The sequence below is a fragment of the Colletotrichum karsti genome, assembly GCF_011947395.1.
Source record: "Colletotrichum karsti strain CkLH20 chromosome Unknown Scaffold11, whole genome shotgun sequence".
NCBI lineage: Eukaryota > Fungi > Ascomycota > Sordariomycetes > Glomerellales > Glomerellaceae > Colletotrichum > Colletotrichum karsti.
Genome location: NW_024065911.1, coordinates 251,612 through 275,510, shown reverse-complemented (window position 1 = coordinate 275,510; position 23,899 = coordinate 251,612). Strand labels below are relative to the sequence as shown.

At 57.1% G+C, this 23,899-nt stretch overlaps 7 protein-coding genes across 7 annotated transcripts; 3 read left to right on the top strand and 4 right to left on the bottom strand.

The window, feature by feature from the left end:
* Nucleotides 1-526: 526 nt before the first annotated feature.
* On the top strand, nucleotides 527-1,930 carry CkaCkLH20_04215 (FAD dependent oxidoreductase superfamily protein; the record flags this gene model as incomplete). The annotated part of the gene is made up of 1 exon (XM_038886934.1): nucleotides 527-1,930. One exon carries the CDS (start codon nucleotides 527-529, stop codon nucleotides 1,928-1,930), a length of 1,404 nt encoding a protein of 467 aa, XP_038747638.1.
* Nucleotides 1,931-2,177: 247 nt separating this feature from the next.
* On the bottom strand, nucleotides 2,178-3,683 carry CkaCkLH20_04214 (ww domain-containing protein; the record flags this gene model as incomplete). Its single annotated transcript, XM_038886933.1, has 3 exons — nucleotides 2,178-2,428; nucleotides 2,478-3,530; nucleotides 3,590-3,683. The coding sequence occupies 3 exons, from the start codon at nucleotides 3,681-3,683 to the stop codon at nucleotides 2,178-2,180; spliced, it is 1,398 nt and encodes a 465-aa protein (XP_038747637.1).
* A 1,110-nt stretch (nucleotides 3,684-4,793) lies between these two features.
* Nucleotides 4,794-6,961, bottom strand: CkaCkLH20_04213 (putative nonselective cation channel; the record flags this gene model as incomplete). Its single annotated transcript, XM_038886932.1, has 4 exons — nucleotides 4,794-6,442; nucleotides 6,491-6,592; nucleotides 6,639-6,667; nucleotides 6,723-6,961. 4 exons carry the CDS (start codon nucleotides 6,959-6,961, stop codon nucleotides 4,794-4,796), a joined length of 2,019 nt encoding a protein of 672 aa, XP_038747636.1.
* Nucleotides 6,962-7,895: 934 nt separating this feature from the next.
* CkaCkLH20_04212 (Snf7 family protein) lies at nucleotides 7,896-8,534 on the top strand (the record flags this gene model as incomplete). Its single annotated transcript, XM_038886931.1, has 1 exon — nucleotides 7,896-8,534. One exon carries the CDS (start codon nucleotides 7,896-7,898, stop codon nucleotides 8,532-8,534), a length of 639 nt encoding a protein of 212 aa, XP_038747635.1.
* A 172-nt stretch (nucleotides 8,535-8,706) lies between these two features.
* Nucleotides 8,707-11,853, bottom strand: CkaCkLH20_04211 (uncharacterized protein; the record flags this gene model as incomplete). The annotated part of the gene is made up of 2 exons (XM_038886930.1): nucleotides 8,707-11,612; nucleotides 11,673-11,853. 2 exons carry the CDS (start codon nucleotides 11,851-11,853, stop codon nucleotides 8,707-8,709), a joined length of 3,087 nt encoding a protein of 1,028 aa, XP_038747634.1.
* Nucleotides 11,854-14,339: 2,486 nt separating this feature from the next.
* On the bottom strand, nucleotides 14,340-15,638 carry CkaCkLH20_04210 (uncharacterized protein; the record flags this gene model as incomplete). The annotated part of the gene is made up of 3 exons (XM_038886929.1): nucleotides 14,340-14,678; nucleotides 14,758-15,235; nucleotides 15,298-15,638. 3 exons carry the CDS (start codon nucleotides 15,636-15,638, stop codon nucleotides 14,340-14,342), a joined length of 1,158 nt encoding a protein of 385 aa, XP_038747633.1.
* A 1,450-nt stretch (nucleotides 15,639-17,088) lies between these two features.
* CkaCkLH20_04209 (FAD binding domain-containing protein) lies at nucleotides 17,089-18,794 on the top strand (the record flags this gene model as incomplete). Its single annotated transcript, XM_038886928.1, has 5 exons — nucleotides 17,089-17,169; nucleotides 17,226-17,696; nucleotides 17,752-18,179; nucleotides 18,240-18,448; nucleotides 18,520-18,794. The coding sequence occupies 5 exons, from the start codon at nucleotides 17,089-17,091 to the stop codon at nucleotides 18,792-18,794; spliced, it is 1,464 nt and encodes a 487-aa protein (XP_038747632.1).
* Between the last annotated feature and the right edge of the window lie 5,105 nt (nucleotides 18,795-23,899).

Below are 23,899 nucleotides of genomic sequence, written 5' to 3'. Positions count from 1 at the left end.
ACACAACCTTTTACGTCCATCAAGTATTTTGATATCGGATACTTAGGCCGAAGTCGCTCAGCCGATGGTCTGTCAGTCAGGATTCCCCCGCATTTTCACCCCACCATGCAATGATGAGACCCTCGGGATAGTGGGGGAGCCCCAAGGTCTCAATCGACCTTCCCGAATAGGGCAGATCTTGGATTTGGATTTAGATTCCCGCGTTGCATTGATCCCGGTACCTTGTCCGCGATGTACAAGTCATATCTGGAGCGTACTCTGTCGGGAAAGTATTCGGAGACCACCCAGGACGAAGCCATTTGAACCTCTCGCGAGAAGATAGGACCCAGCTCCTCAGTCAGATAGACGTGGACATGATGACGTATCGGAATAGTATTAAAGTCCACAGGCTTGAGAACAACTTCTTTGCTCGGTCGCATGTAATCAGTTGTGAAACTTTGCCAGCGTTCATTGTCCTTTACGTCCCCATCCTTCCATCCCCTTCTAACATCCTAACTATTGCTCACCGCAAGCGAAATATCACACAATGTCTGGAGCTCTCGAAGGAATCTACCCTCCAGGCGTGGTCAACCCGGGCCTCCCTCGCGCCAACCCAACAAAACCCTACTGGCACATCACCCCCCACGCCTACGCCAACCACAACTCGCCATGGCCCCAAGAACCAGTCGACATCGCCATCATCGGCACCGGCATATCCGGCATGGCCCTCGCCCGGACCCTCTGCGCCAAGCGACCAGACCTGAAGATCGTCGTCCTCGAAGCCCGAAGTCTCTGCTCCGGCGCCACGGGCCGGAACGGGGGTCACATCAAGACGATGCTCTTCTCGATGTGGAACGAGCGGAAGCATCAGTTCGGCATCGAGGAGGCTATCAAGATTTCCGAGTTTGAGCAGAGTCACCTCGAGGCCATCGCCGCGGCGACGGTAGAGGATGGCGCTGATTGCGATCTGGTCCGGACAACTGGTGTCGAGGCGTACTACGACCAAGCTGTTTTCGAGCAAGATCTGAAGGCTCTCGAGGATATCCGCGTCCACGCTCCGCATCTAGCTGCTTTACATACCGTTCACACCGACAGAGACGTACTACAGCACCAGATGAAGTTATCAAAGCGCTGCGTCGGAGCCATCACCATCCCCGCGGGCTCCGTATGGCCTTACAAATGGATCTCCAAGGTCTGGGAGAACCTCATCGACGGAAACCGCATCAACATGCAGACCAACACCGCCGTCGAGGCCATCGAGGACCGCGACGGAGCGGAGTTCGCCACGGTCAAGACGAAGCGCGGCATCGTCAAGGCAAGAAAGGTCGTCCACGCCACCAACGCCTGGATGGGCTACCTCCTCCCGGAGATGCAGCCCTTCGTGTCCCCGGTCCGAGTGAACGTGATCCATTGGGCGGCCGACGACAAGGGCCAGTCTCTCCTCGGTACGGTCCCCGAATACTCCATCTGGTATCGCTACGGGCGCAAAGATTACGACTACCTGATCCAGCGAGAGGACGGCGGGATCGTCACGGGACGCGCCTGTACGGGACGTACCGTAACCGGCGACGACACTGTGACGGACCTAGCACCACATGCGCACCTTCGCGGCTTCCCGTTCGAGGCGATTGCGAACCCGAAGGCGGACGCTGCCACGAGTATCGACTGTGCTTGGTCAGGCATCGTCAGTTTCACGCAGGATGGTCTCCCCTTCATTGGGGATCTTCCTTTCGAGGGTCGCAGTCATCAGTTTGTATGCGGCGCGTATCATGCTACTGGTATGGTTAAGGCGTTTCGGTCTAGCCAGGCTGCTGCGTCGCTGCTTTTGGGAGAGGAGCTTCCGAAAGACTTCCCGATGTCGTTGCTGTTGACTGAGGAGCGGGTTCGAGAGCTTCGGAATTCTCTGGATCGTGGCAATTATCCCTGCTACTGGGCAGTTGCAAAGATGTAAAGTACTAGAGTATGTATCAATCAGCGTATGTTTATCAGCATTCGAATAGCACTTGCCTAACTTGGATCCGATCGCGGGCAATGCTAGCGTCCAAATTCCTCACATTACCTTGTCAGCCCAGGCGTTTTGTAAGAGAAATTCATGTCATTGGTATCTCTATACGGGAGCAAAACAACTCAGATGATTCACCTAGCTCACAAGTGCATTTAGGGCTCATCTCTCACAGCAATATCTTTGAGCCTCAGCTTCAGTCATCGTAGTACTCCTCCAGCTCCTCCTCATATTCCTCCCTCGCCTCACGCAACGACTCGCGATCGCTGCTGCTAGCATCAGATCCATGCGCGCTCGCAAGCTCCTCTTCATACTCCCTTCTCGCCTCACGAAGCGATTCCCGGTCACTCTCGTCGCGGTCGTACTCGCGATAGCGGTGCTCGGATCCGGAGTCGCTTCCTCGCTCGTGTCTTTCATGGTGCTCGTGATCACTGTCCGAGTCGGAATCTGTAATGTGTCAGCTTGGTGCCCATTAACAAAGGAAAGTACATCGTACCTAAAGCGTTGGCGATCAGCGCTCCTCCTATCGCACCGACAGCGAGACCACCCGCCACACCAAGCAGCATGTTACTGCTACTGCTGTTCTTCTTTTTCTTCTTCTTTTCCTCGCCGCTGTATCCCTGCTCGTAGGGGTTGTTGTTGTTGTACTGCTGCTGTCCGTACGGATGCTGCTGAGGCTGGCCGTACGGCGATCCTTGAGGTTGACCATACGGAGATCCTGCGCCATACGGCGACCCATGAGGCTGTCCATAAGGTGATGCTTGGGGTTGCCCGTACGGTGATCCCTGCGGTTGGCCGTAGCCTTGGTGACCGTAAGACTGATTCGGGTCATGGTACCGTTGCTGCTGTTGAGGCTGACTCTGTTCATAGTTGTGGCCGGCGTAGTATCCCGCGGCAGCACCCGCCACCGCACCAGCCGCCGCAGCTCCCGCGGCGTACTCTCCAGGCGAAGGTCCTCCGTGTCCCGGCTGAGGTGAGTGGCCGCCATATCCGGGCTGTGGAGAGTGTCCCCCGTACCTATCTCCGTACCCTCCATAGCCAGGCTCCTGCGGCGGCGGCGAAACAACAGGGGATGGCGGGGCAGGCGGCTCCCACTGAGACGAGCCATGCGGGCTAACATAGTACCACCGGCGACTTGACTCGTCAAACCTCTTCACCCAGCCCTCCGGTAGACGTGGCGAGGGCGGTCGTCCGTAACCGTGCTCAGGCGGCCGGTACGGGCTCGCGCTGTCGCCATACCGCTGGTGCTCCGGTCGCGGTGAGTCGGCGGGGTACGGGCTAGACTGGTCGCCGTAGCGATGCTCGGGTCGAGGTGAGTCCGTGGGATACGGAGCGTGAGCGGCTCCGTAGGTGCCAGCGGCCGTGGCAGAGAAATCGCCCGCGCCATAAGGAACCGCTCTCTCCGGATCGGCGGTGCCGTATGCGTCAGGATGCTCGCGCTTGTACTCGTCGGCGCCGTTCTGCGGACCGCCAGCATAGCCGGTGGGAGGGCGACCGTCGTAGCCGCCGGCGTGAGTGCCGTGATTGCTGTACCCAAAGTCCTTAGAACCTGCCGAATCGTTAGTGTTTGTCAGGTCACGGTGTTGGGTGAGGGGCTTATCATCTTACCGTACTCGTGCTGGATCTCGGGGTCGTCGGGGATGGTGAAGCCGCCGAGCTGCGACGCCAGCTTAGCGACGTCGAAGTTTCCGAATAGCGACATCTTCCTTCGTGCTTTGATGTGTGGTTGCGGTAATGACAGTCGAAAAGTTGGGAATCGGAAGAGCAGTCGTTGTCCGACGACGATGCGAGGTGTCGCGGGGTCAAGTGACGATGGCGAGAGGTACGAGTTGGGCCACGAGGGACAAAAAATCAGATGCGCGCACGAAAAAAAAGAGGCCAACCACGCAAAAGACCCGCGTGCCGGAGGATTCGTAATGGGCTTGCTTGGGGGAGCTGCAGGTCGCAGTCGTACTGCACGTCAGATTGGTTCTTGTGGGCGACGATGTGATGTGTTCTCGGTAGCTCGGGAAGGCGGCAGCTGGGCATTTGTTTACCTTAATTTCTGGGACCCCTCCTCCTGCCTGTTATGTCACTCAATGTTTTGGAGGGGCACGAGGAGGGGAAAACATTTGGTTTTTTTTTTTCCGCCATCGCATTCACACTTCCCCATCCGCTACCTTGCCTACCTTGGGTGAGGCAAGGGTACATTAACAGTGACATTTCAGCTGAGAGGACCCCCACGTTTTGCAGCCATCGTCTGAACTTGGGTTGATCGCGGGACGACCCGCCCATACCATAGGGCTGAATCGAGCCATTCATTCCTGTTGAGACCGTGAGATGAGACGGCAATGGAATGAGTCCAGGACAAAATTCATGGGCCATATGATCCTGTCATATCGGCGCGCTCAAATCCCTCTCGCATCTTGTTACAAGAGGCCAGCATCATGAGTCGACTGGTGAGGTGAGATCCGACCCAACTATGTATGAGTGGTGCGCAATGAACTAATTTATCAACTTTCTCCTCGCTTTCTCGCTTCTCACAAGTTGAGGGGCGATCGAACTTCATGGAGTGCCTGTTTTGAGTGCGAGAGGGACATCTCACCGATAAATTCGACCTTCATTCAGTTCAATGGCATGAGTCGTCACTCGCCTTCTCACCTCGTCGCCACTTTTCATCGAACTATGCGGCCAAGTAGACAGGTAGTGATCCCAAATCATATCCAAGACTCTCAAGGCAAAAGGTCCCTCATGGCCACCGCTCTTTCCTCGCAATCATGCCTGATGGGCGACCATCAATATTATTACAATAATTCAACAAAAATAACGCCCTCTATTCATCATGCTCCAAAGTCCCCGCCCTCACCCGAGACCTCCACCTCCCACTCCTCCCCCTCTCCGTCACCCCATCCTCGTCCTTCTCGTCAAGCCGATCCAACCCCTCAATCAAGTCAGCCACATCAGGAGGCGGCCTCGTCTCAAAAACAGCCTGAATATCCCCGTGCGGCGAGAACCCCGAAAACTGCCGCCACCCAAGCAGCCCGTTCCTCGTCCTCCTTCCCCTCTGCCTCCTCGAAAACTGTCGCCTCTCGTACAGACTAATCACCAACAGCGTCGGTAGATTCAGCACCCGCACCAGCGCGACATTCACCCTGTGAAACGTCTCCGCGCTCACCGCGAACCGCAGCGGCAGCAGCGTCGCCAACGCGAAGACGTTGAACGGCGGCGGGTACGCGAATATCGCGTCGCTCTTGACCCCCTCGAACGTCAGCACCGCCCTCCGGAACTGCACCTCGGCCGTCTCGTCCGCGATGATCTTGGAGAAGGTGTTGGTCAGCATCGCGACGAGGATCGTCAGGAACAGCGTGTTGCCCAGGAACGCGAACCCGATCATGAGCGCGGGCCCCAGCGCCACGTGGAACTGCACGCTCTCCTCGATGCCCGTCCCGTCCAGCCCGAACCAGATCCAGAGCATCCACTTGCAGATGGTGAACCACGAGGGCGTCTCGTTCGGGTTGTCGTTGGAGTCGATCAGCCACTGCAGCGCGAGCAGGAAGCCCATGAAGCACCAGCACGCGAGCAGCGAGAGCAGCATGAAGTCCTTCATCATGGCGTGCAGCGAGATGAGCACGATGTTGTCGGGGGCGATGTTGAAGGCCGCGCGCGTGAGCAGGATCGGCGCCGCGAGCGGCAGCACGTGCAGCCCGTGGCCGTCCGGGAAGCGGCCGGCCGCGACGTCGAAGACGCGCGCGACGACGTAGGCGCCGTAGATGAAGGAGAAGGTGACGTCGAGCCAGCTCCAGAGGTTCTGCGCGTGCACCTCCCAGCCGTGCTCGACGATGGCCGCGAGCTCGTCCAGGACCCAGCCCGCGGCGTAGATGCAGAAGAGGAACTCGAACACCTCGTTGCTGCTGCGCCGGTACAGCATCGCGAGGAAGTACAGGACCATGAGGATCAGGAACTGGATGAACTCGATCAGGTTGCGCGACCGCGGCACGATGAGGCGGTAGTGGTTCAGGATCGGCGCCTTGCGGGGGTCGTAGAGCGAGATGGGGTGGTACTTGTAGTGGTCCGGGAGGATGTCGACGAAGGAGAGCGGCGTGTAGATCACCCGCCCCTCGTAGACGGCGTTCACGACCCTCTGGCAGCCCGCGGAGCTGATGAAGGTCTTGCTCTCCGAGAGGATGGCCAGCTCGAGCGCCGTCAGCTTGCGTTCCAGGCCGCCGCGTTCCTGCACCGCCCACTGTCTCCGACCCTCGAACTCGACGGCCTCGGGGGCGCCCTGGAAGGGGTCGAAGCCGCCGACGAGGATGTGCGAGAGGAAGAGCAGGCCCTGGGATCCGGGATTGTCTTCGTGGAAGCGGCGGAGGGTGCGGGTTGCGACGAGTTCGCAGAGGGTTGCGCGAGCTATGTTGACGGGTTGATGCACCGTTGTTGCTTGTTGGCGGAGGAAGTAGAGGCGGTTTGCGAGGAGGCAGTAGACTGTGGCCGTGTCAGTGAGTGAGCTGGGATGAGAGAGGGTATGAGTACCTATTGTGATGTCCTTCGGGTTGTAAAGTCTATCGACGAGAGGTCTGACGATGAGGACGTTGAGTCGAGGGTCGCTCAGTTGATCGAGTGTGTAAGGATCATCTTGACGGTCAGTCTTCATCACAGTATCATATCCACGGAGACTTACCGATGCTCGCGATGATCAGTCGTCGCACACTATCTCATTCGGTCAGCACACTCTCACACCATCTCAACTCTCCCTGAGACCTACCGGTGCATCGACACATAGATGGGCAACGCCTTTTCCTCTTCAACCCCTTCCCCCTCATCCCCGAGACAAGCCTCCGTCTCGGAGCCGCCCGCAGCACCAGGCCCGTCCTCGTCTTCATCATCCAGCAACCGCGGACTCAGCTTCGGCCGCTCCTCCCGCGGCGACCACAACTTGTCCTCGTCCATCTGCTCCGACCGTCTCATATCCGGCTTCAGGGTCCGTCTACGTCGCAAGTACATTCACGTCAGGATGCGCCATGGAAAGAGTAGAATTGGCGATTTCTAAAAAAGCATGAGAACGACAAAGGACGGAAGAGAGAGACACACACAACACGATCGTCGTTCACAGCCTCCGCCAGAGTGTCCTCCCGCGTAATAAGTGAACACCCGGCATCCGTACCCAGACGCGAGGTAGGCATCCTTTTAGTCATGGAAATCTTGGCGGGCCCTCGTTACCGGCGATGGCCCAAGGATCGGGGGCAGAAACCATTAGGTAACCGCGACTCGTGGCACGCGCATAATTACCCCTGAGAACTGAGTGTTTGCGAGGTTGCTTCTGGGTACTTACATTGCCGTGGGCAAACACAGCAAAGTGGCCGGCTATCCGAGATGCCAGAGCTGGCGTAATGGCGTACGCATACTTGAGCCGCGTGGGAAGCGTAAAGATGTTGTTGTCACATCGTGACGCAGGGTAGGTAGTGACGCCGCAGAAGGCCAGTATCTTCACATATTCCCCGAAAATGATGGATAGCAACGGAGCGACCAGGAACACAGTTTCGAAATCGCGAGTATACATCCCAATTCAAATATAAGTTGATGCCATATCGTATCTCAAGATTGCCCGTCCCTAGGTATGTAATGAGAGCCAAGATCAGGGAAGCTCTCGGGAATTATTGAAGCTCGGCGTCTCGGAGTACGTACTTTCATCGGAAAAGCAAAAGGCCGATCTAATCCTGACCATCTGGCACCAGCGGGCGGACCCAACCACCGCGGGGTCCTATCGATAGGTAGCCAAGCTCCATCACACCCATCACCATCACCAGCAACGCAACGTCATCCAGGCACCAACACCGAACCAACCTAAACATCAAAACCCAACTACTTCCACCTCCCGACGAACGACGAACCTCTCCCGCGCACACATCTTGAACACAACACCATCCCCCCAAAAAATATGAACCGCCTCTTCGGCAGCGCCCCGAAAGGGCCGAAACCGACCCTAAACAGCGCAATAGGCAACATCGACGAGCGCATCTCCTCCATCGACGTAAAACTCTCCTCCCTGACCGCCGAACTGCAAACCTACCAGTCCAAGCTGTCCAAGATGCGCGACGGCCCCGGCAAGAACGCCATCAAGCAAAAGGCCCTGAAAGTCCTGCAGCGCCGCAAGATGTACGAGTCGCAGCGCGACCAGCTCCAGTCCCAGGTCTGGAACATGGAGCAGGCCCAGACCATGCAGGACAACCTCAAGAACACCATGGCCACCGTCGACGCCCTCAAGACCACCAACAAGGAGCTCAAGAAGCAGTACGGCAAGGTCGATATCGACAAGATCGAGAGGCTGCAGGACGAGATGGCCGACCTGATGGACATCGGGAACGACATCCAGGAGAGCCTCGCGCGGTCGTACGACGTGCCGGAGGATGTGGACGAGGCCGAGCTGGATGCCGAGCTGGAGGCGCTCGGGATGGAGGCCGAGTTGGAGCCGGAGCTGGGGGCCGGGTTGCCGAGTTTCATGCAGGAGGAGTTGCCCGAGTTCGTGGACGAGGAGCCGGCGAAGGAGGGGGCCAAGGTCAAGGAGGCTGCCGGGTAGATCAGGTGATGTTCGACGACGGAGTTGGCGGCGTACATGGCGGCACTTTGCGGGGATAGCATGGTTAATGGATTACACTTGAAATTTACACTATCGCCTCAACGCCGGTGCGTCCTACGGGAGAACCCCGACAGAGATCCTCTACGCTATGCCTGTGATGCTATTCTCACATCTAATCTACCGTCGCGAAGAAACGCGCGACGCTCTCCAGCTCCTTGTCGCCGTTGCAGAAATCCCATCCGACAATCACACTAGTCTGGCTACAACAGATGATCCTGCGGGCGTCGTACTGCAGCTTGAATACCCTCGCCGGCCCGTTGTCGTTTGCTACACGCGGGTGGTGGCCGGCTTCTGGCACTTGTTGAGCTCCCTGTCCCGGTACAGGTTGCGCCTGCGTCTGGACGGGAGCGCCGGGTTGCGTCGGCTGGGCCTGGGCCGGAGCTTGCGCCGGAGCCGCTGCCTCGGTCTGGGCTTGCTGCTCGGGCGCTTGGCCCTGGATATGCAAGTGTCCCTGGACAGAAGGCGAAGCTGTCTGCGACGCAGAGGGACCGACCGACCGTTGAGGAATGGGTGTGGGAGTGCCGGTACGCATTTGTTCGAGGTTGGCGGCCGTAGTATGCGGGGCGTGCTGCCGTCTTGGCCTTCCGCCGGAGGGCGGCGCCTCGTCCGTCGTCGTCGAACGGTGATGGGGAAGGGTCGGATCTTGTCCGTTGGCTGCGGCAAGCGCGGTAAGGGAAGGCAGAGTAGGCGGGACAAGGGTGCCCGGCGTCTCCCCGTTGGCCGCCTGACGAGCACGAGCTTGGGAAATGGATGTCTCTATCTGGGAGCTGTTCAAAATAACCCGCAGCTCGTTCCTCGTCCTCGGGTTCGGTTCTCGAGCGATAACATTTTGGATGTGTGTGACGTGTGAGAGCGCGGCAGGGTAGTCTCTCAGCATGGCTCGAAGAGCTGTAGGCCCTTGAGGCACGGTGATGTCGATCAACGTAGTGATGTTTTGCACAGCGTCTGGGGCGGTCGCGGCGTCCGGCGTCAACCGCGTAGCATCGGCGGCTGCATTTGCTTCCGTCCGGACTGCTGTGTTTGAGGCTGCGCCTGCTTGGGCTGGGCCTGTATGGGTCGCAGCGGCTCGAGCTGCGGCCTGCGCCTGACTCTGCGCGGCGGACGATGCCTCTTCCTGGCGGAGATGGTGCGCGTCCTTCCAAACGCCCTCCTTATCGCGACGCCAGATGATGATGGACTGATCATAAGAACCGGATACGATGCGCGCATATTTGCCGCCACCGCCGCCGGGAGGAAGACTAGCGCCGTACGCCGTGATATCCTCCGGTTTGCTGCTGCCGGCGTTTCTAGGCCGGCTGCGACGGCTGCCCTGTTCGGTGAAGGGGCTGATTTTCCCCTCCTCTATCGCCTTGAAATATTCGTTGTCGACCCTCTTGGCCTGAATCTTGTCCTCCTCCTCACTATACGGGAGATCTCCGAAGCCGGCCTGGATCGTCCGCACAAGATTTGTGTGGGCTCGCAGGCTGGCCACCTCAAGGCCACTGGCTCTATCAAATACCTTGACCTCGTTGTCACTGCTGCCGCTGACAATTCTCCGACCATCGTACTGCACGCAAGCTATGCCCTTGCTATGGCCAACGACAGTCCGGATGCAGATCTGCTTGGCCCAGTCCCAGACTTTGATGTTGCGGTCGCCGCTGGCGGAGACGACCTCGTCGTTGCAAATCTGCACAGCGTTTACGGCAGCACCATGCCCATCCAAGACTCCAATCATGGTGTACGCGGGCTTGATCGGCAACTGATCCATTGGGTTGATGTAACCGTAATCGCGAAGGTGGGTCGGAACGGAGTAGATGATCTCGGCGTCGCCATATCCGGCGTCGCCGTACTTGAGTGGTCTGCGGTTGAAAATCTTGATGGACTTGTCCTTGGAGCAGGTCACCAAGATGCGCTTGTCGAACTTGACGTTGAGCACGGATTCCGTGTGCGCATTCGAGAGTCGCTGAATGATCTCTCCCGTCGAGAAACGCCAGAGGATAACGTCTGAATCACTGCTGCCGGACACAATCAGGTCCTCCTCCGGGCTTGAATCGAATTGCAAGCACAGGACGGATCCGTTATGTCCGACGAGTGGCTTTCTGAGCAAGCGTTGATTGTACATGCTCCAAATGCGGATGGTCCAGTCTCGGCTGCCGCTCACGAGGTACTCTGTGTCGTACTGCAAGCTGTAGATGCACTCGTTGTGACCTTCTTGGGGGTAGTCGGGGTGAGGGAACTGAAAGTTGGTGAATTTTCCGAGCTCCCAGTTTCTCTCGAGTCGTCGACGCATGGTGTAAAGATACTTCCAGTTCAGCCTGTATCCCGAACTGGAGCCGTCCCACGACCAGAGCTCCGACTGTGGGATATTGATCTTGCTCGAACGATTGGGCGGGGCGTTGGACGGAAGGGGTTCCTCTTTGCCCAGGGCCGTCCTAAGCAAGGGTGACGCCTTACCTTTGCCCTTGAAATCGAACCTGTCTGCGCTCCAGCTCTTGGAACCCGACGCCGAACGATCGACGTCCATATCGCCCGGCTGGGGGGTAGCGGAGCTTCGGCCAAAACCGGTGAAGGAGGATGCCGGGCTGCCAAAGATGCTGTTGTTGGAAGCGAAGGAGTCCTCGGTCTTGAGGGGACGATCGGCGTCCGTCATCTCCAGGTCGTCATCCTCGGATATAGCGCGTTTCTTGTAGGTGTGGCCATCCTCGGAGGATCTAACCCTGTGGATGGTGTTGGAGTTTAGACGCTCGGTGCACTGGTTCTTCTGTTCCTCCCATTTCTTGATCTCGGGATAGATGGCTTGCCAGCCCTCCATATGGTATAGCCTCTCCCAGAGCTTCCTGTCGAGGGCCAGATCGTGCCAGGCATGGCAGGACTGGGCGACGTTGATGAGGGATAGGGGGTCGAGGAAGCCAAGGATCTTAAGGCAGACTTCCGGGGGCAGGTAGCTGACGAAGTCGATGTATAGGCGGGGGTTGATGTGCTTGAAGACTTGGATGACGAGAGAGGTCGGGAGTGAATCGAGAAGACCGTTTACGAGTCCTGCGCGAAAGCATGGTCAGCCGCGATCAACAAATTTGACGGGTAGTGCGCAAGGCTTACTGTATTTCTCGTCTTTCGTCCAGCCCTGCTTCTCAATCCAGGCGGCCACCAAGTCAGGAGGAGGGACCATGGCGCCCGCGTGGGCAGCAGTCATGGAGGTATCCTGGGCGCCATTGAAGCTCGGGTTGAGAGGGTCCTCGGAGTAGCCCTCGTCGGGCTCTTGCGAGGAGAATGTAGCCATTTCGGTAGGCAATGCAGGAGGTTTATCGAAGCAGGTTGAAGTCGTCGCACGGGCGGCGTGGTGGCTTTAACTCTATTCAGGAGTGTTTCCGTTGTCGCAGTGCCATCCGGACGGAAGAGGCTGAAGGGCTCGTGCTTCTACGGAAGAGCAGGGGATAGATAGATTGGTCTTGTCTCTGGGTTCGCGACAACGACAAGGCAGTCGGCGAGGCAAGATTGGGGCGCGAACTGCTGCTGACGATGCGATGTCAGACCGCGTGACGTAAATGCGACGGGTGGCCTTTGTGTGGATGGTCGGTAGTGATGCGTCTGTTGTTGTACCCAAACCCCAAAAAAGGAGGGGAACAAAACAAGAAATGCCGTTGGATGGATGGATGGAAGGCTTGATGCGTTCGAGAAACCTGTCTGCGGGAAAAGAAAAAGGAGAAGATGAGATGGGACGGAACGGGAAGTCAGGTTTGTTGGATGATTGTTTGTTGGTTTGGTTGGTGGGAAGGGCGTTGGCAGGTTGGCAGCGGCAGCAAGTGGTTGAATGTCGCAGCTCAGGTAAGGTAGGTAGGTCTGGGGGAGCTGGGCTGGTTGGTGTCTCTGGAGTTGCAGTCGCAGCCTGTTTCTGGTTTGGTCTGGATTTATTGGGGAGAAATGGAGGAGGGTGGACGGGGAAGGGGAAGGGGAAGGGGATAAGACGGGGGGAACGAGCAAGAGGGGTTCATTCCCGGAAACAATGCGATGCAACGCAAACAATGCAATTGAATTGGAGCCTGGAGGCAGCAGGAATCTGGAAGTGAGGTGGCGCCGGATTCAACGGCCCGGGGGATCACAGTCGACGGGAAGCAGCAGTAGCACCCGCGACATCGAGAGAGGGAAAAGCCGGGGGCGCTATTCAGCAACGGGCGGCGAAAAGCGACGACGAGAACAGGAATGTGACGGCAAGAAACAGGCAAACAGGGCATCGCCCGGCGCGAAGGCGAAAGGTCCACCGGTGAGTCCACAAAACCCTGAACACCGGGGCCGGGAGGCGAATCGGCGGCAACATCGGAGCTGGCCCGGTGCGCTGTGGCTGCCATGAGCCTTAGGTCGGGTTCATATGAGAGACAATCAAACCTCAATGTCACGGCTCTAATCAAGCGTCTTGATGAGTCGCCGTCCATCTCATAAGTTCACATCCTAGCCGTCAAAAACTCAACACACAACACATTACTCACTCATCCCGGATGTGAGCCGCTCACCGGTCACCACGGGAGACGATCATATCACTCAGGTGGAGACTCACGGTGGAGTGCGCCACATGATGAGCATGAGAGCGGAATCAACGGCGGTCAGAACTCGAGATGCTATCCGCTCTTCGTCCAAGTTTTGTATGCATTTCTGTGAGCAATGTGATGCTGCACAAAATCGGGGTTATCCCTACTTCATTCTATCTAGAGAAACTCACATTCCACAGTAAACAAAGGTGAGGTCTTAAACTCAATCACCCACGAATTGATTAGTGAGATGGCATTTTTATGCCAGGGTAGCTAAATAAAAAGCTAGTCATCTTGCTAGTGATAAGTTTAACTGACGGCCGCTAATGATCAAGATCTTCTCCCGCCCAAGATTACCTTTCCCTCCGCATTCCAACACCATGTCACATACCTCCTCAAAACACCCCAATCACTACGATTCTCATCCTGCATGCCGTGAAGCTTGCTCCGATCACCCGCTCAGCAGCGTTGGTTCATCACATATCACCAGTGTCTCAATCTCACTTGGCTCAGTTCGAAGCTTCATTCCTTCCGCATCGTCGCCGCCGTTCTGGGCTAACCGCCCAGCGAATCTCACTCGCCAACGTTTCACGATCTTCCAGTCACATGATGCCGGCCAATCTGTCAATCCCAACGTAGCACGAGTGTGTCGCAGAGCTCCGAAGCGGGTCAGCTGGGGTTTTTGACGTAGAGGGTGCAGCTGCCAGACGCCATGATCTGCATGTCGCTTCCGAGACCGACGGAGCACTCACTCCTCTTGCTGTTCACTGCCCAAGGCTTCCCTGACTTCGTTGAAACTTTCCAGTCGCCCGTCAATGACACGGGCAATACAGCAACGGTTCGCCTGGGTCAACCGTTTCCCGTCTCGGACAGAGTAGTCGTGCTGGGATAGGCCCTCCACAGACGCCGGCGCCTGACTGGCCATGGTTTACAGCTGAGAGATACCATTAGAGCCAGGACGCTTCGAGGCAGAGCAAGCGACACGATCTTCATGATATCTTCTTTTCCTAAGCCGACGTCTCGGATGGATGAGGATAATATGAAGCAGGTCCCTTTCAGAAGACTTGCGTGCCGCAACCGCTTAACTCATCTCGGACAAATGTGCCTCTCAAAGTGCTCTTGCAAGCACAGTCTACGCTGCCAATATTACTTCTCCTATCCCCTTCAGTGTTATTACGATAATATGAAATGTGCAAATATCCACTTGTTGGTTAATTACTCAGAGAACGCACGATGCAACTCCCTACTCATCCCACACAGCAGTCACCACCTCGCCAACACCATCAACATGCGCAAGAAAAGGTCCCAACACCCCCGTCGACACATTCCTCGCCAGGATCGCCACCCGATACGAGTACTGCAGACTAACGGCGACCAGATCTCCAGCCTTGTTCATCTTGAAGTGACGCGGCCAGATCCCGCCCGCAGGCGCGAGCTGCACGAACTCCAGCGCCCCGTCGTCCGCCGGCTTGAACACCGCGAGCGAGTCCGACGCCTCGGCCGTCCGGTTGGCCGGGTCGAGGTTCGGGATGCTGAAGGACGAGTCGTTGCGGTTCGAGACCATGATGAATCTGTTATCGGGCTGGTTCGTTCAGCAAATAAGGCTGTGGGCTTTTGTGTGCGGAGGATTCACGGGGGAGGGTTTTGGATGATTGACGTACCGATACCTCGATCTCGGCCCCGATCCCGTTCGGCGCGGCGGGCTCCGTGCCGTACGCGCTCACGACGCCGACATTCGCAAAGGCGATTCTCCCGGCAGCGGGATACGTCACGCGGAACGAAGTGACGGTGCTGTCCAGCTCCGAGAGGACGTGGAAGTACAGAGGGCCATCTCCGCCGGAGGAGCTCCGGGACGGAGCCCAGAAGAGCCCGTGACGCGGACCGGAGCCGGTAGGCGTCGGAAACTGGTCGACCTGCGTGAGGAGGTTCGTCTGCTGGTCGAATGTGTATACGCGGAGGATGTCGCCCCCGAGGTCCGGCACCACGATGAACTTGCCCGTCGGATCCACGATGGCGTCGTGCGGATGAGATACGTTCTGCGAGGGCCTGGGCCCGGTGGGTGAGTTGTAGATGAGGGTCTGGATCAAACTTAGGTTTCCATTCGGTGGCGCGTTCCATGCTGTGACGGCGCTACCGGCACTATGGACACGACAGTCAGTCTCTTGTCTGCGTTGGAAGACCTTTGAGTGAGGACCACTGACTAGTGGGCGAGTATCAAGCCGCGGTTCTCATTAGTGTTATAAAACGCGCTGCTGACCGGTCCAAGAGTCGTATTCACCCTCGCGATCCGCCTCAGCGCCCCGTCCCCGGACACGGCAAAGGTGTTCGCCGTGCCGCTTCTGTCCAGGCAGTACAACACGCGATTGGGAACGTCGAGATCCAACCAGACGGCCTGCGGACCGCCTTGGTCAGTAACGTGCGTCTTTTCTAGGGCGTACTTGCCGCGGCTGTCGGAGGTGAGCCTCAGCGAGGTGAGGTTGCCGTCGTTGGCGCCGGCGTAGAGATTCACCGCCGTGACGGAGGCATGCGCCAGTTGAGACATGGCTAACAACAACCGTGACGGTATCATGCTTCTGGAGGGCTTATTACGCAAAAGGCAGCTTCTCCTTCATTAGGCCGTGTAGGTTGTTCACACATGCTATCCTAGAGCGGGCTCGTTCGGGGGTTTGCGCGTCTGGGTGATTTATACACGAGTGTCAGGTCAAAATACAACGTCGTCGACCCTGCCGAGAAAGACAAGGCGGATGTAATGCCAACCCGGAAAAGTCGCGATTGCAATACCCTCAAGCTGCAAAGAGCTGACGCGGTACGATACCCGCGGCGTCTTCGGCCGGATCAGCAGACTACAGTCATCCACTCAACTCTGCAAGACCAACAACCTTTGATCGGCAGAGAGTTGTGGTGCAATTATCCTCCTCCGATGACATGCATGACCGTGTTCTAGAAGAAAGCATACCATGAGCTACTCCGTCGAACCTGGAAACAGACTGCCACTACATTCTCGAACCGGGGCCGTGACGTTGGCGGGGGCGGCACGGCGGCTGAAGCGGATGAGCCCTCCGCAGAGACAGCGGGAAAGCAAGGTTTAGCGCACGGCAGGCAGACTTGGCAAATGTCAGCATCCGGGGCGGACTTAGATAGTACACGGGTCGTGTTTAACTCCGGGAGAGTTCGACGTCAAAAGTCAAAGTTCGATCAGAGACCGCGGTCGACCTAGGAAATAAGGTATCGTGGGCCGTCACTCGCACGCCGTAGCAGGTTTGGGAGAATGCTGGATTGGTATACTAACAACACTAGACACCATGTTAATGAGGCAGAATCGGTATGTCTTGTTACCTCATGGACCCCTTCTAAGTTAAATAGCCGCATAAAGTTTACTAAACTCCATGATTACCTATCTGGAAATTCTTGGTGATCTGAAGGAACGCGAAGAACCATCCCACGTAACGAGTCTCTGGATTTGAAGCTTAGTTCATCGACACAGACAAGGTCACAAGTACCCCTGATCCCACAGATAAAGAGCCGCAGGCGATCCTGAAGGGGCTATCTTCGCCGAATGGATACTGACACTCCATCGCCGACGACGTTTGGATGAACCAGCCATGATCGACCGCCATATAGACTCTCTTGGCTTTGCATTCACGACCCACTTACACGCAACCAGCTGCACTCTGCTGACATGTTGGAAGCCGGCCACCTCGAAAGTGCACGCCGTACTTGAGCACCCCTGACCGAAGAGCGTCATTTGAATCATTGTCGTTGTTAGTCGTGGATGCGAGTGCGGATACGGCGTGGTTACAATGCGTATGCATTAGTTCGTCACATTTCAGACATGTTGATATCGGCCGTGATTGTAGAGAACATACTGAGGTATAAGTGAGGACATCCAACGACACTTGTCAAACCTCTTCCCAGCATCGTGGCACCTCTCTCCCACGCTCAACCCAGCTTCCCGACTTCATACTCTCAAAGTCCATCTCGAGTGCTTCACAATGACTCTAATTCTCGCGGGCGTCCTAGCCGCGCTCCTCGCGCAGGTCCCAGCATCCCTCGCCGCCGGCTGTCAAGAGGCCGTAAGAACAGACAAACCCGACCATTTGCAACGGAACCGCTAACCACCAGCTCATAGTGCGCCCAGCTCCGCACCGAATTCGACACCTCCGTCCACCTAGGTGGCAACGACCCGGACTTCGCCATCTGGGACATGAAGCAGCAAGAAGCCAAGCCAGCATGCCGCTTCGAGCCCGCCGCCGCGACCCAGGTCTCCCGCGCCGTCGAGGTCGCCGTCGCGCACTGGTGCCGCTTCGCGATCAAGGGCGGCGGCCACATGACGAACCCGGACGCGTCCAACTCGCGGGGCGGCATCACCGTGGACCTGCACCGCATGAACCACGTCGAGATCGCGGAGGACCGGTCACGGGCGGACCTCGGGCCGGGACACGTCCTCCGCAACGCGTACCGGGCTCTGGAGGTGTATAATTTGACCATGGTCGGCGGAAGGACGGCGGACGTCGGGCTGCCGGGGTTCACCATCGGAGGCGGGCTGTCGAATCTCTCGCCGCAGTACGGGTTGGCTCTGGATAACGTGTACGAGTATCAGGTGAGAAACCCAAGATTCTGTTCAGACTACCAACGCGCTGATGTACGAGGGAAAGCTCGTCCTCCCCAACGCCACGATCGTGAACGTCTCGGAAACGGCGCATCCGGATCTCTACTTCGCCCTCCGCGGGGGCGGCAACAACTTCGGCATCGTGACCAACTTCCGCGTCCGCCTGGTCCGCCAGGGCCAGATGCTGGGCGGTTCGAGGACGTACTCGATCAACTTCACCGACCAGCTCGTCGAGCAGTCGCACCAGCTGGCCACGGCCAAAGCGGAGGACACGTACATGTCCTTCTGGAGCCGGTACTTCTACGAGCCCGCGAGGGACCGGTTCCGGATGAGCTTCTCGCAGGCGTACTACGAGCCGGTGCTGGAGCCGGCTGTTTTTGAGGAGGTGAATAAGATTCCGTTCGAGGAGGGGAACTTGCGCATCGACTGGATGAGCAATCATAGCCTTGATAGCGTCTCTCCTCATGGGTTCCGGTGAGTCCTTCTCACGATCAGCGTGAGATTCTTGTATTCTGATCGATCCTGCGGATGTAGTCGGGTGTACGCCAGTATCACCTACCGCCCTTCACAGACTCTGCATAAGAAGATCATCAACATCTTCTCCGAAGAGGTTGGCGAGATTAAGACGACTCCGGGGCTTTCGACGTCAGTTGTCGTCCAGACGCTCCATCATAACGCCATCAAAGCGATGAAGACACGCGGTGGGAACGCTCTTGGAGTCGAGTCCGATGGACCGTTGATGAGTATGCCCCTCCAGGCTTTCGCGACACGAAGAAGAGACCCACAAAGCTGACAATGCAAACCTGAACAACAGTCGCCCTTCTAACACTCGGATGGTCCAACGCCGAGGACGACGCCGCCATGTACTCATATGCCGACCGTTGGGTCGACAGATGCGCATCCGAAGCGAACGCGCTTGGTCTGTTGCATCCCTGGGTTTACATCAACTACGCCAACCACAACCAAGATCCGTTCGCGGGATATGGCGAGGCGAACAGGTTGAGGCTTCGAAGGATCCAGGAGGCCATCGACCCCCGTGGTGTTTTCACGTCGCAAGGTTTGGTCAGGGGCTCTTTCAAGCTTCGGTGAAGATCAACCGTTCTTCAGATCATCGAATTGGACAAGCGACAGAGGTGCCTCCGGAAGTTAGCCAGAGACCCAGTAAATCGCAATCGACATTGAATCAAGACTGGTTCATGATCCCCAACTGTCCATGAGGCTGATGTATCGAAGACGCAGCACATGGGTATCAGGAGCAGCTACCTGTGACCATATCAGCTTTGAGGGTGTGCGGAACGACCACTCCACACGACTCGCCCCAACCAGCGAGCTGAGGTAGGCAAATAAACTCAGCGTGTAGTGGCGAGGAGGTCGCACCAAGGCCCTGCTGTTTCTTGTCTAACCCTTTTGATCTCGTCGGGGAGTCATGTCAACCAGAATTGGCTTCTTGGGTGTTCGCCTCTCCCGCAAGCTGACCCAGGGCTTATGACTTGGGGCTTGCTCCATGCTTCCTCGCCTCGCAGCCTCACAATGGCTGCCGGATGGCATCATAGGCAGTCCCTGGCAGGCTTGACTAGTCCAACACAATCACGAGCGCACATTGAGGTAATTCTGAGCATTCGGGCCGTTGCGTCAAGATAGCAAAGACCAGTGCCAAGAAACCTTGGTCGGATCCGCGGTGCTCAATCTTGACTGCAGACTGTGAATGACAACGCCATTGTGTCGCGAAACGGTCTTATCAAATCCAGAGGCAGTGGCATGCTCCAAGAGATTTTGCGGGGGTTGCTTCGGCTCTTGGTAGACTCCACTGGAACTAACTGTAACTGACGAGGGTTGGGCGGATGAGATGCATGCACGAGATAATTATCCCGATAGACTATGCCCAGTTAGTGAAGCGCTGGAGAGCCTCATCCCAATGGCAACATGGGAACAAGGTACTTGTTCGCGTTGCTGCAGATTTCCAGTTCTGAGAGGGACCGATTGTCACGGCGGCTTGCATTGCTGTCGTCGGCGGCCTCTCGTATGCCGGGAAAGGCATAATCGAACGACTACAACGCCGGCCAACCGGCACGAGTATCGTACCCGTCCGTCCTTACAGGTCCAGCGGGCGCCGGGTCTCAACCATGCCGCCTCAGAGAGGGCCACGGTACCCATCGTCAGCCACCGTCAGCGCTCTTGGTGTTCTTGCTGTCCAGGACCTCGGACCAGAGCGACATCCCGGACAGCCCAAGTCAAGAGTGAGACGCGCCGTTGCAGCCTCCCGATCCCCTCAGGCCCGGGGCTGAGCTGAATGTGGTGACACAGGCTTGCGTTTTTCTTTTCAGGACCACGCGAACGAGGAACAAAGGGTGCGAGCGCCGGGCCTAGTGTCAATAGCCAGACGCAATTAGGCCAAAGTAACCTGAGGGTCGCATATTATGGACTGCACGACATCGCGAGCCAGATGGATGGGTGGTCGCAGTAGGCATGCCTTGGAGATCCCTTCATTCGCTCGCAGCGAGTTCCGTTGCCGCCCTACGACATGTACCCTGTCGAGGCAGGTGACAGGAAGGATGCGGTAACTGACGATGGGCATCGATTCGTCCCTGATCTTAAAATAATTATCATGTGAGGCTTCTATTGTTTCCCTGGATCTTTGGGTCTGGTGGGCCAGCCTATCAAGGGCCAAGGTGCATGAACTGGGTGTTTCAACTGTTTTGACGTGTTTTGGTTAGCCGCGATGGGTGTGCTTGCGCGAGTGAATCTGTGGTTGCCGTCCTTCAGTCGACAGTCGTGAGGACTTCATCCGGTGGTGGATTTAGGTTCATTGATAGAGCGTGGCGAGAAGCTGGCAATCTACCCGCTCACGGGCGAGGAAGAGGCCGTGTGTCGGGCAGATTGACAGCGACTTTGCAGATATCGCGGGAGAAGGCCGCTCGAGCAGACCCTGGCGGGGCGAGACGGGAGAGTCAGAAAAGACGAGGATGTCCTGTCGAGTACTGAGGTAGGAGGGAGACTTGAGGTCGAGAGAGCAGGGTAGTCCCGTGCATTGAGGCATCGAAACAACAGACGGATGGGAGACGCTCATGCACTCTGTCCGAGAGGCAGAGGCCGTGGCCGTGGCCGGTACTGAAGTAGTCAGGCTCGCAGCTGTCGGTCGGGAGGCTTGGATGGTGTTGATGCTGCCGACGGGCAGCACAAGGGTTTCGGTCAGGTCAGTGGCATGGACCATGTGCCGTCGTGACTAGCAGGCGGCAGAGCGACAGACGGCGAGAGATGCTAGGACGAGACCAGACAAGAAGAAGATCTGTGGCGGGGAACAGGCTTGGGCCCGAGATGGGAAGGCCGAAGACTGCAGACACGACGGGAGGGCTGTGCTTATGCTTGGTTGCTTGCTTGGTGTTTAGTGCTTGTGCTTGAAGGCGTTCAGTACTGCGAATGGCGCGCGTCGCTAGTTTCGAGAACAGGTAGGCCGAACCCGACAGAATCACGGCAGTTGTGGAGGAGGGCCAACGTCTTTTTCGTCTTGAGGAAGAAGCGACTGGCTGGGTGATGCCGGTGGAACGATGAGAGCTGCATATTGTGGTGAATGCAAGTTCAACGGTGGTGCTTCTGGTGGTGCTTATGGAAGAAGAGACGATGTCGATGCTTTTTGATAATTGAGAATGGAATGGAGAGGAAAAGACGCCGCCTTCAACTTTGAGGGAATGCTCTGCCGGGGTGTTGTCTTATCGGAACCCAATGCTTATCGGGTTTCTTATCGGGAAAAGGGGGTCGGGTGCGGTCGGATGATAAGGAACCTCCTTCCGGCTTCCGTTTAAACTGGAAGGAAGGACCCTCTGTGTAAATGGTACTTGCCCTTGGTGGGAAGGCAGGCGGGATCTGCCTCTTTTAGCAGGAACGGCGTGTCTCAATTATCAAGCAATCACCTCATCACCGCCGCTCCGGGCCTCCGGCTTACATGCAGTTGCTTTTTTCGCTTCAAGAGACGAGATGATAGAGATGGCTGGTGGCCTGACCAGTTGGAAGGAAGTGGGCAGTCAGGCCATGGCCCGTCGCAACGATGGATCTATTGAATTCTTCAGCGGGGGTTTACTGGCCGGTCAGACGGCATTGATTCTTGATGGCGGCTTTCGGACCTCGAGTCCTTGATCAACCGCCAGTGGTCCTCACTTCCAGGCCCGGCAGGCATGCGGTGCAACGAGTACCTTGCAGCGGTGATGGAGCATTGCCAATCAATTCGGGACCAACAGCGGTCATGTTGGATCCGGGAAGCATCTGGTGGGTGCGTGGCCTTCATATATGACATGCCACGTTGTGAAGCAGCCATGTCAAGACTACGGATGGGATGCCAGGCAATGCCAGTTTCCGCGATGGTCGTCACTCAGGGCATGACGATGACACAGGTCGAAAAGACGCAGAAACGCTGAACAAATGGGCAGCACATTTCGTGATGTTGTGTTCTCGCACTCACCATCAAGCTCAGACTCAGACTCAGACTCAAGCTCATGCTCATACTCTGCATCTGCAGTCAGGCTGGCATTCGTTCCCCTCCTCCTATTTTTGTTCCATTGACCTTCTCGAACAATGCCGTACAGCCCGCAGTGGCCTTGGCCTCCATCCGCCCTCCATCAAGACGGTACTGCATAGTATGTTCACCCTGCCAGCAGCATGACCAGGATCAGCAGTCTCGTGTGTCTGCTGCCATCCTGGTGGTCGCAACCATTGACTTCAGACCTTACGTCGACAAGTGGGTCGTCGGAGCCTCTCTCTGGTCAGTGTGAATTCTGCCCGTCATGTTCAGGAAAGTATTGTGCGTGTGAGTGGTGTGAAAAAGGAACATTTCCATGGAAGGATGATGAGGTGCTGGAAGTTGCAACCACGAGGACAGCTTCAATCAATGGGAGACGTGATCTGTCCACTGCAACGGAAGGCCAGCCCCGATCGGGCCTAGCTCGGCCACCCGCTCATTTGAAACGCCCAAAACCTCCATCAGAATCAATGCGAGCAGCCTGCTCCTTCCCTGCCCGAGAGATCGCAGGAAGTCTTACAGTGAATGAAGTACGTACCTACCCTCTGTAACCTGGTGATGTCGATGCTGGACGCGCTCTAGAAACGCAGTGAAGCAGTAAAATCCACGATTTGCTGGCGAGCCCAATCAATCTGCGCTGTCCGTCCCCTCCTCCTCCTCCAAATGTCTCCCACCACTACCATCACCACCACCACCACCAAAGGAAAGTGAACATCCAGCCAATCTTGTCCGTACCACCACCAAGTACCAAGTACCACCCTCCATCTTTCTCTCTTTTTACCTCCCGTCCGCTGTCCTCTCGCAACAGCGCAAAGACCAGCCGCTAGCGAAAGAGGGAACTGCAACTGGAAACTGGAACCACAGCTGGAACCCGACCTTTCTTAGAGCTGGCTGGCCTAACCCGATTGCCCGACTACTGGACTGGCTTGCCTTGACTTGCCTTTGGAGTCCTTCTATTCCATCCATGTTGCTCGGGCGGGCAGAGGAAGAAGAACGGATACACTAGAGCCCGGCACGATACTCAGGTCTCCTCGACCACCCTTCCCAGCTGCCAGGCTTCTCCTTACCCTGTTTGTCCTCCTCCCTCCCTCCTCCCACCTCCCACCTCCCACCATCCTCCTCCACTCTCTCTGTCCCGGTCGCTGTACGGAGTACCTAACCCAGGTCCCCAGGTCACAGGTCGCAGGTCGAATCAAGACACGCCTCTACTCATGCATGCCGTCTGCAGCAGCAGTTCACGTCCTGCAACAACATCCCCCAAACCCGACCGACATCACAGATCCCACTTGGTCTGAACAGCCTCCGCCAGACTCGACCACAGAATTCCCCGTTTGAACAGACACTTCCAGATCGCCCACGACGTCCTTCAGGGAAACAGCTGGTGCGACGCTACGCTACCAGAAGAACCGGTACAGGACACAACAGGGGAGCAAGGCCCTCTCGTTTCGCCCCGATAGCCCGCGTCGCTCCGCACCGCTCCGCAACTTCGACTCGTCGACTCGAAATCAGACCCGCCCGTTCAGGCCCAACCTTCCTCCTCCACCGACACTCGGCGCCGGCACTTCTGTCACACTGGACACTCTCTCCTGCTCCTCCTCCTCAGACCCTCAACACACGATTCCAATCTTCCGCTACATGTGTTGTTGCCCTACCGCAGATCGCTGTTGAGGCGCATCCGACGACC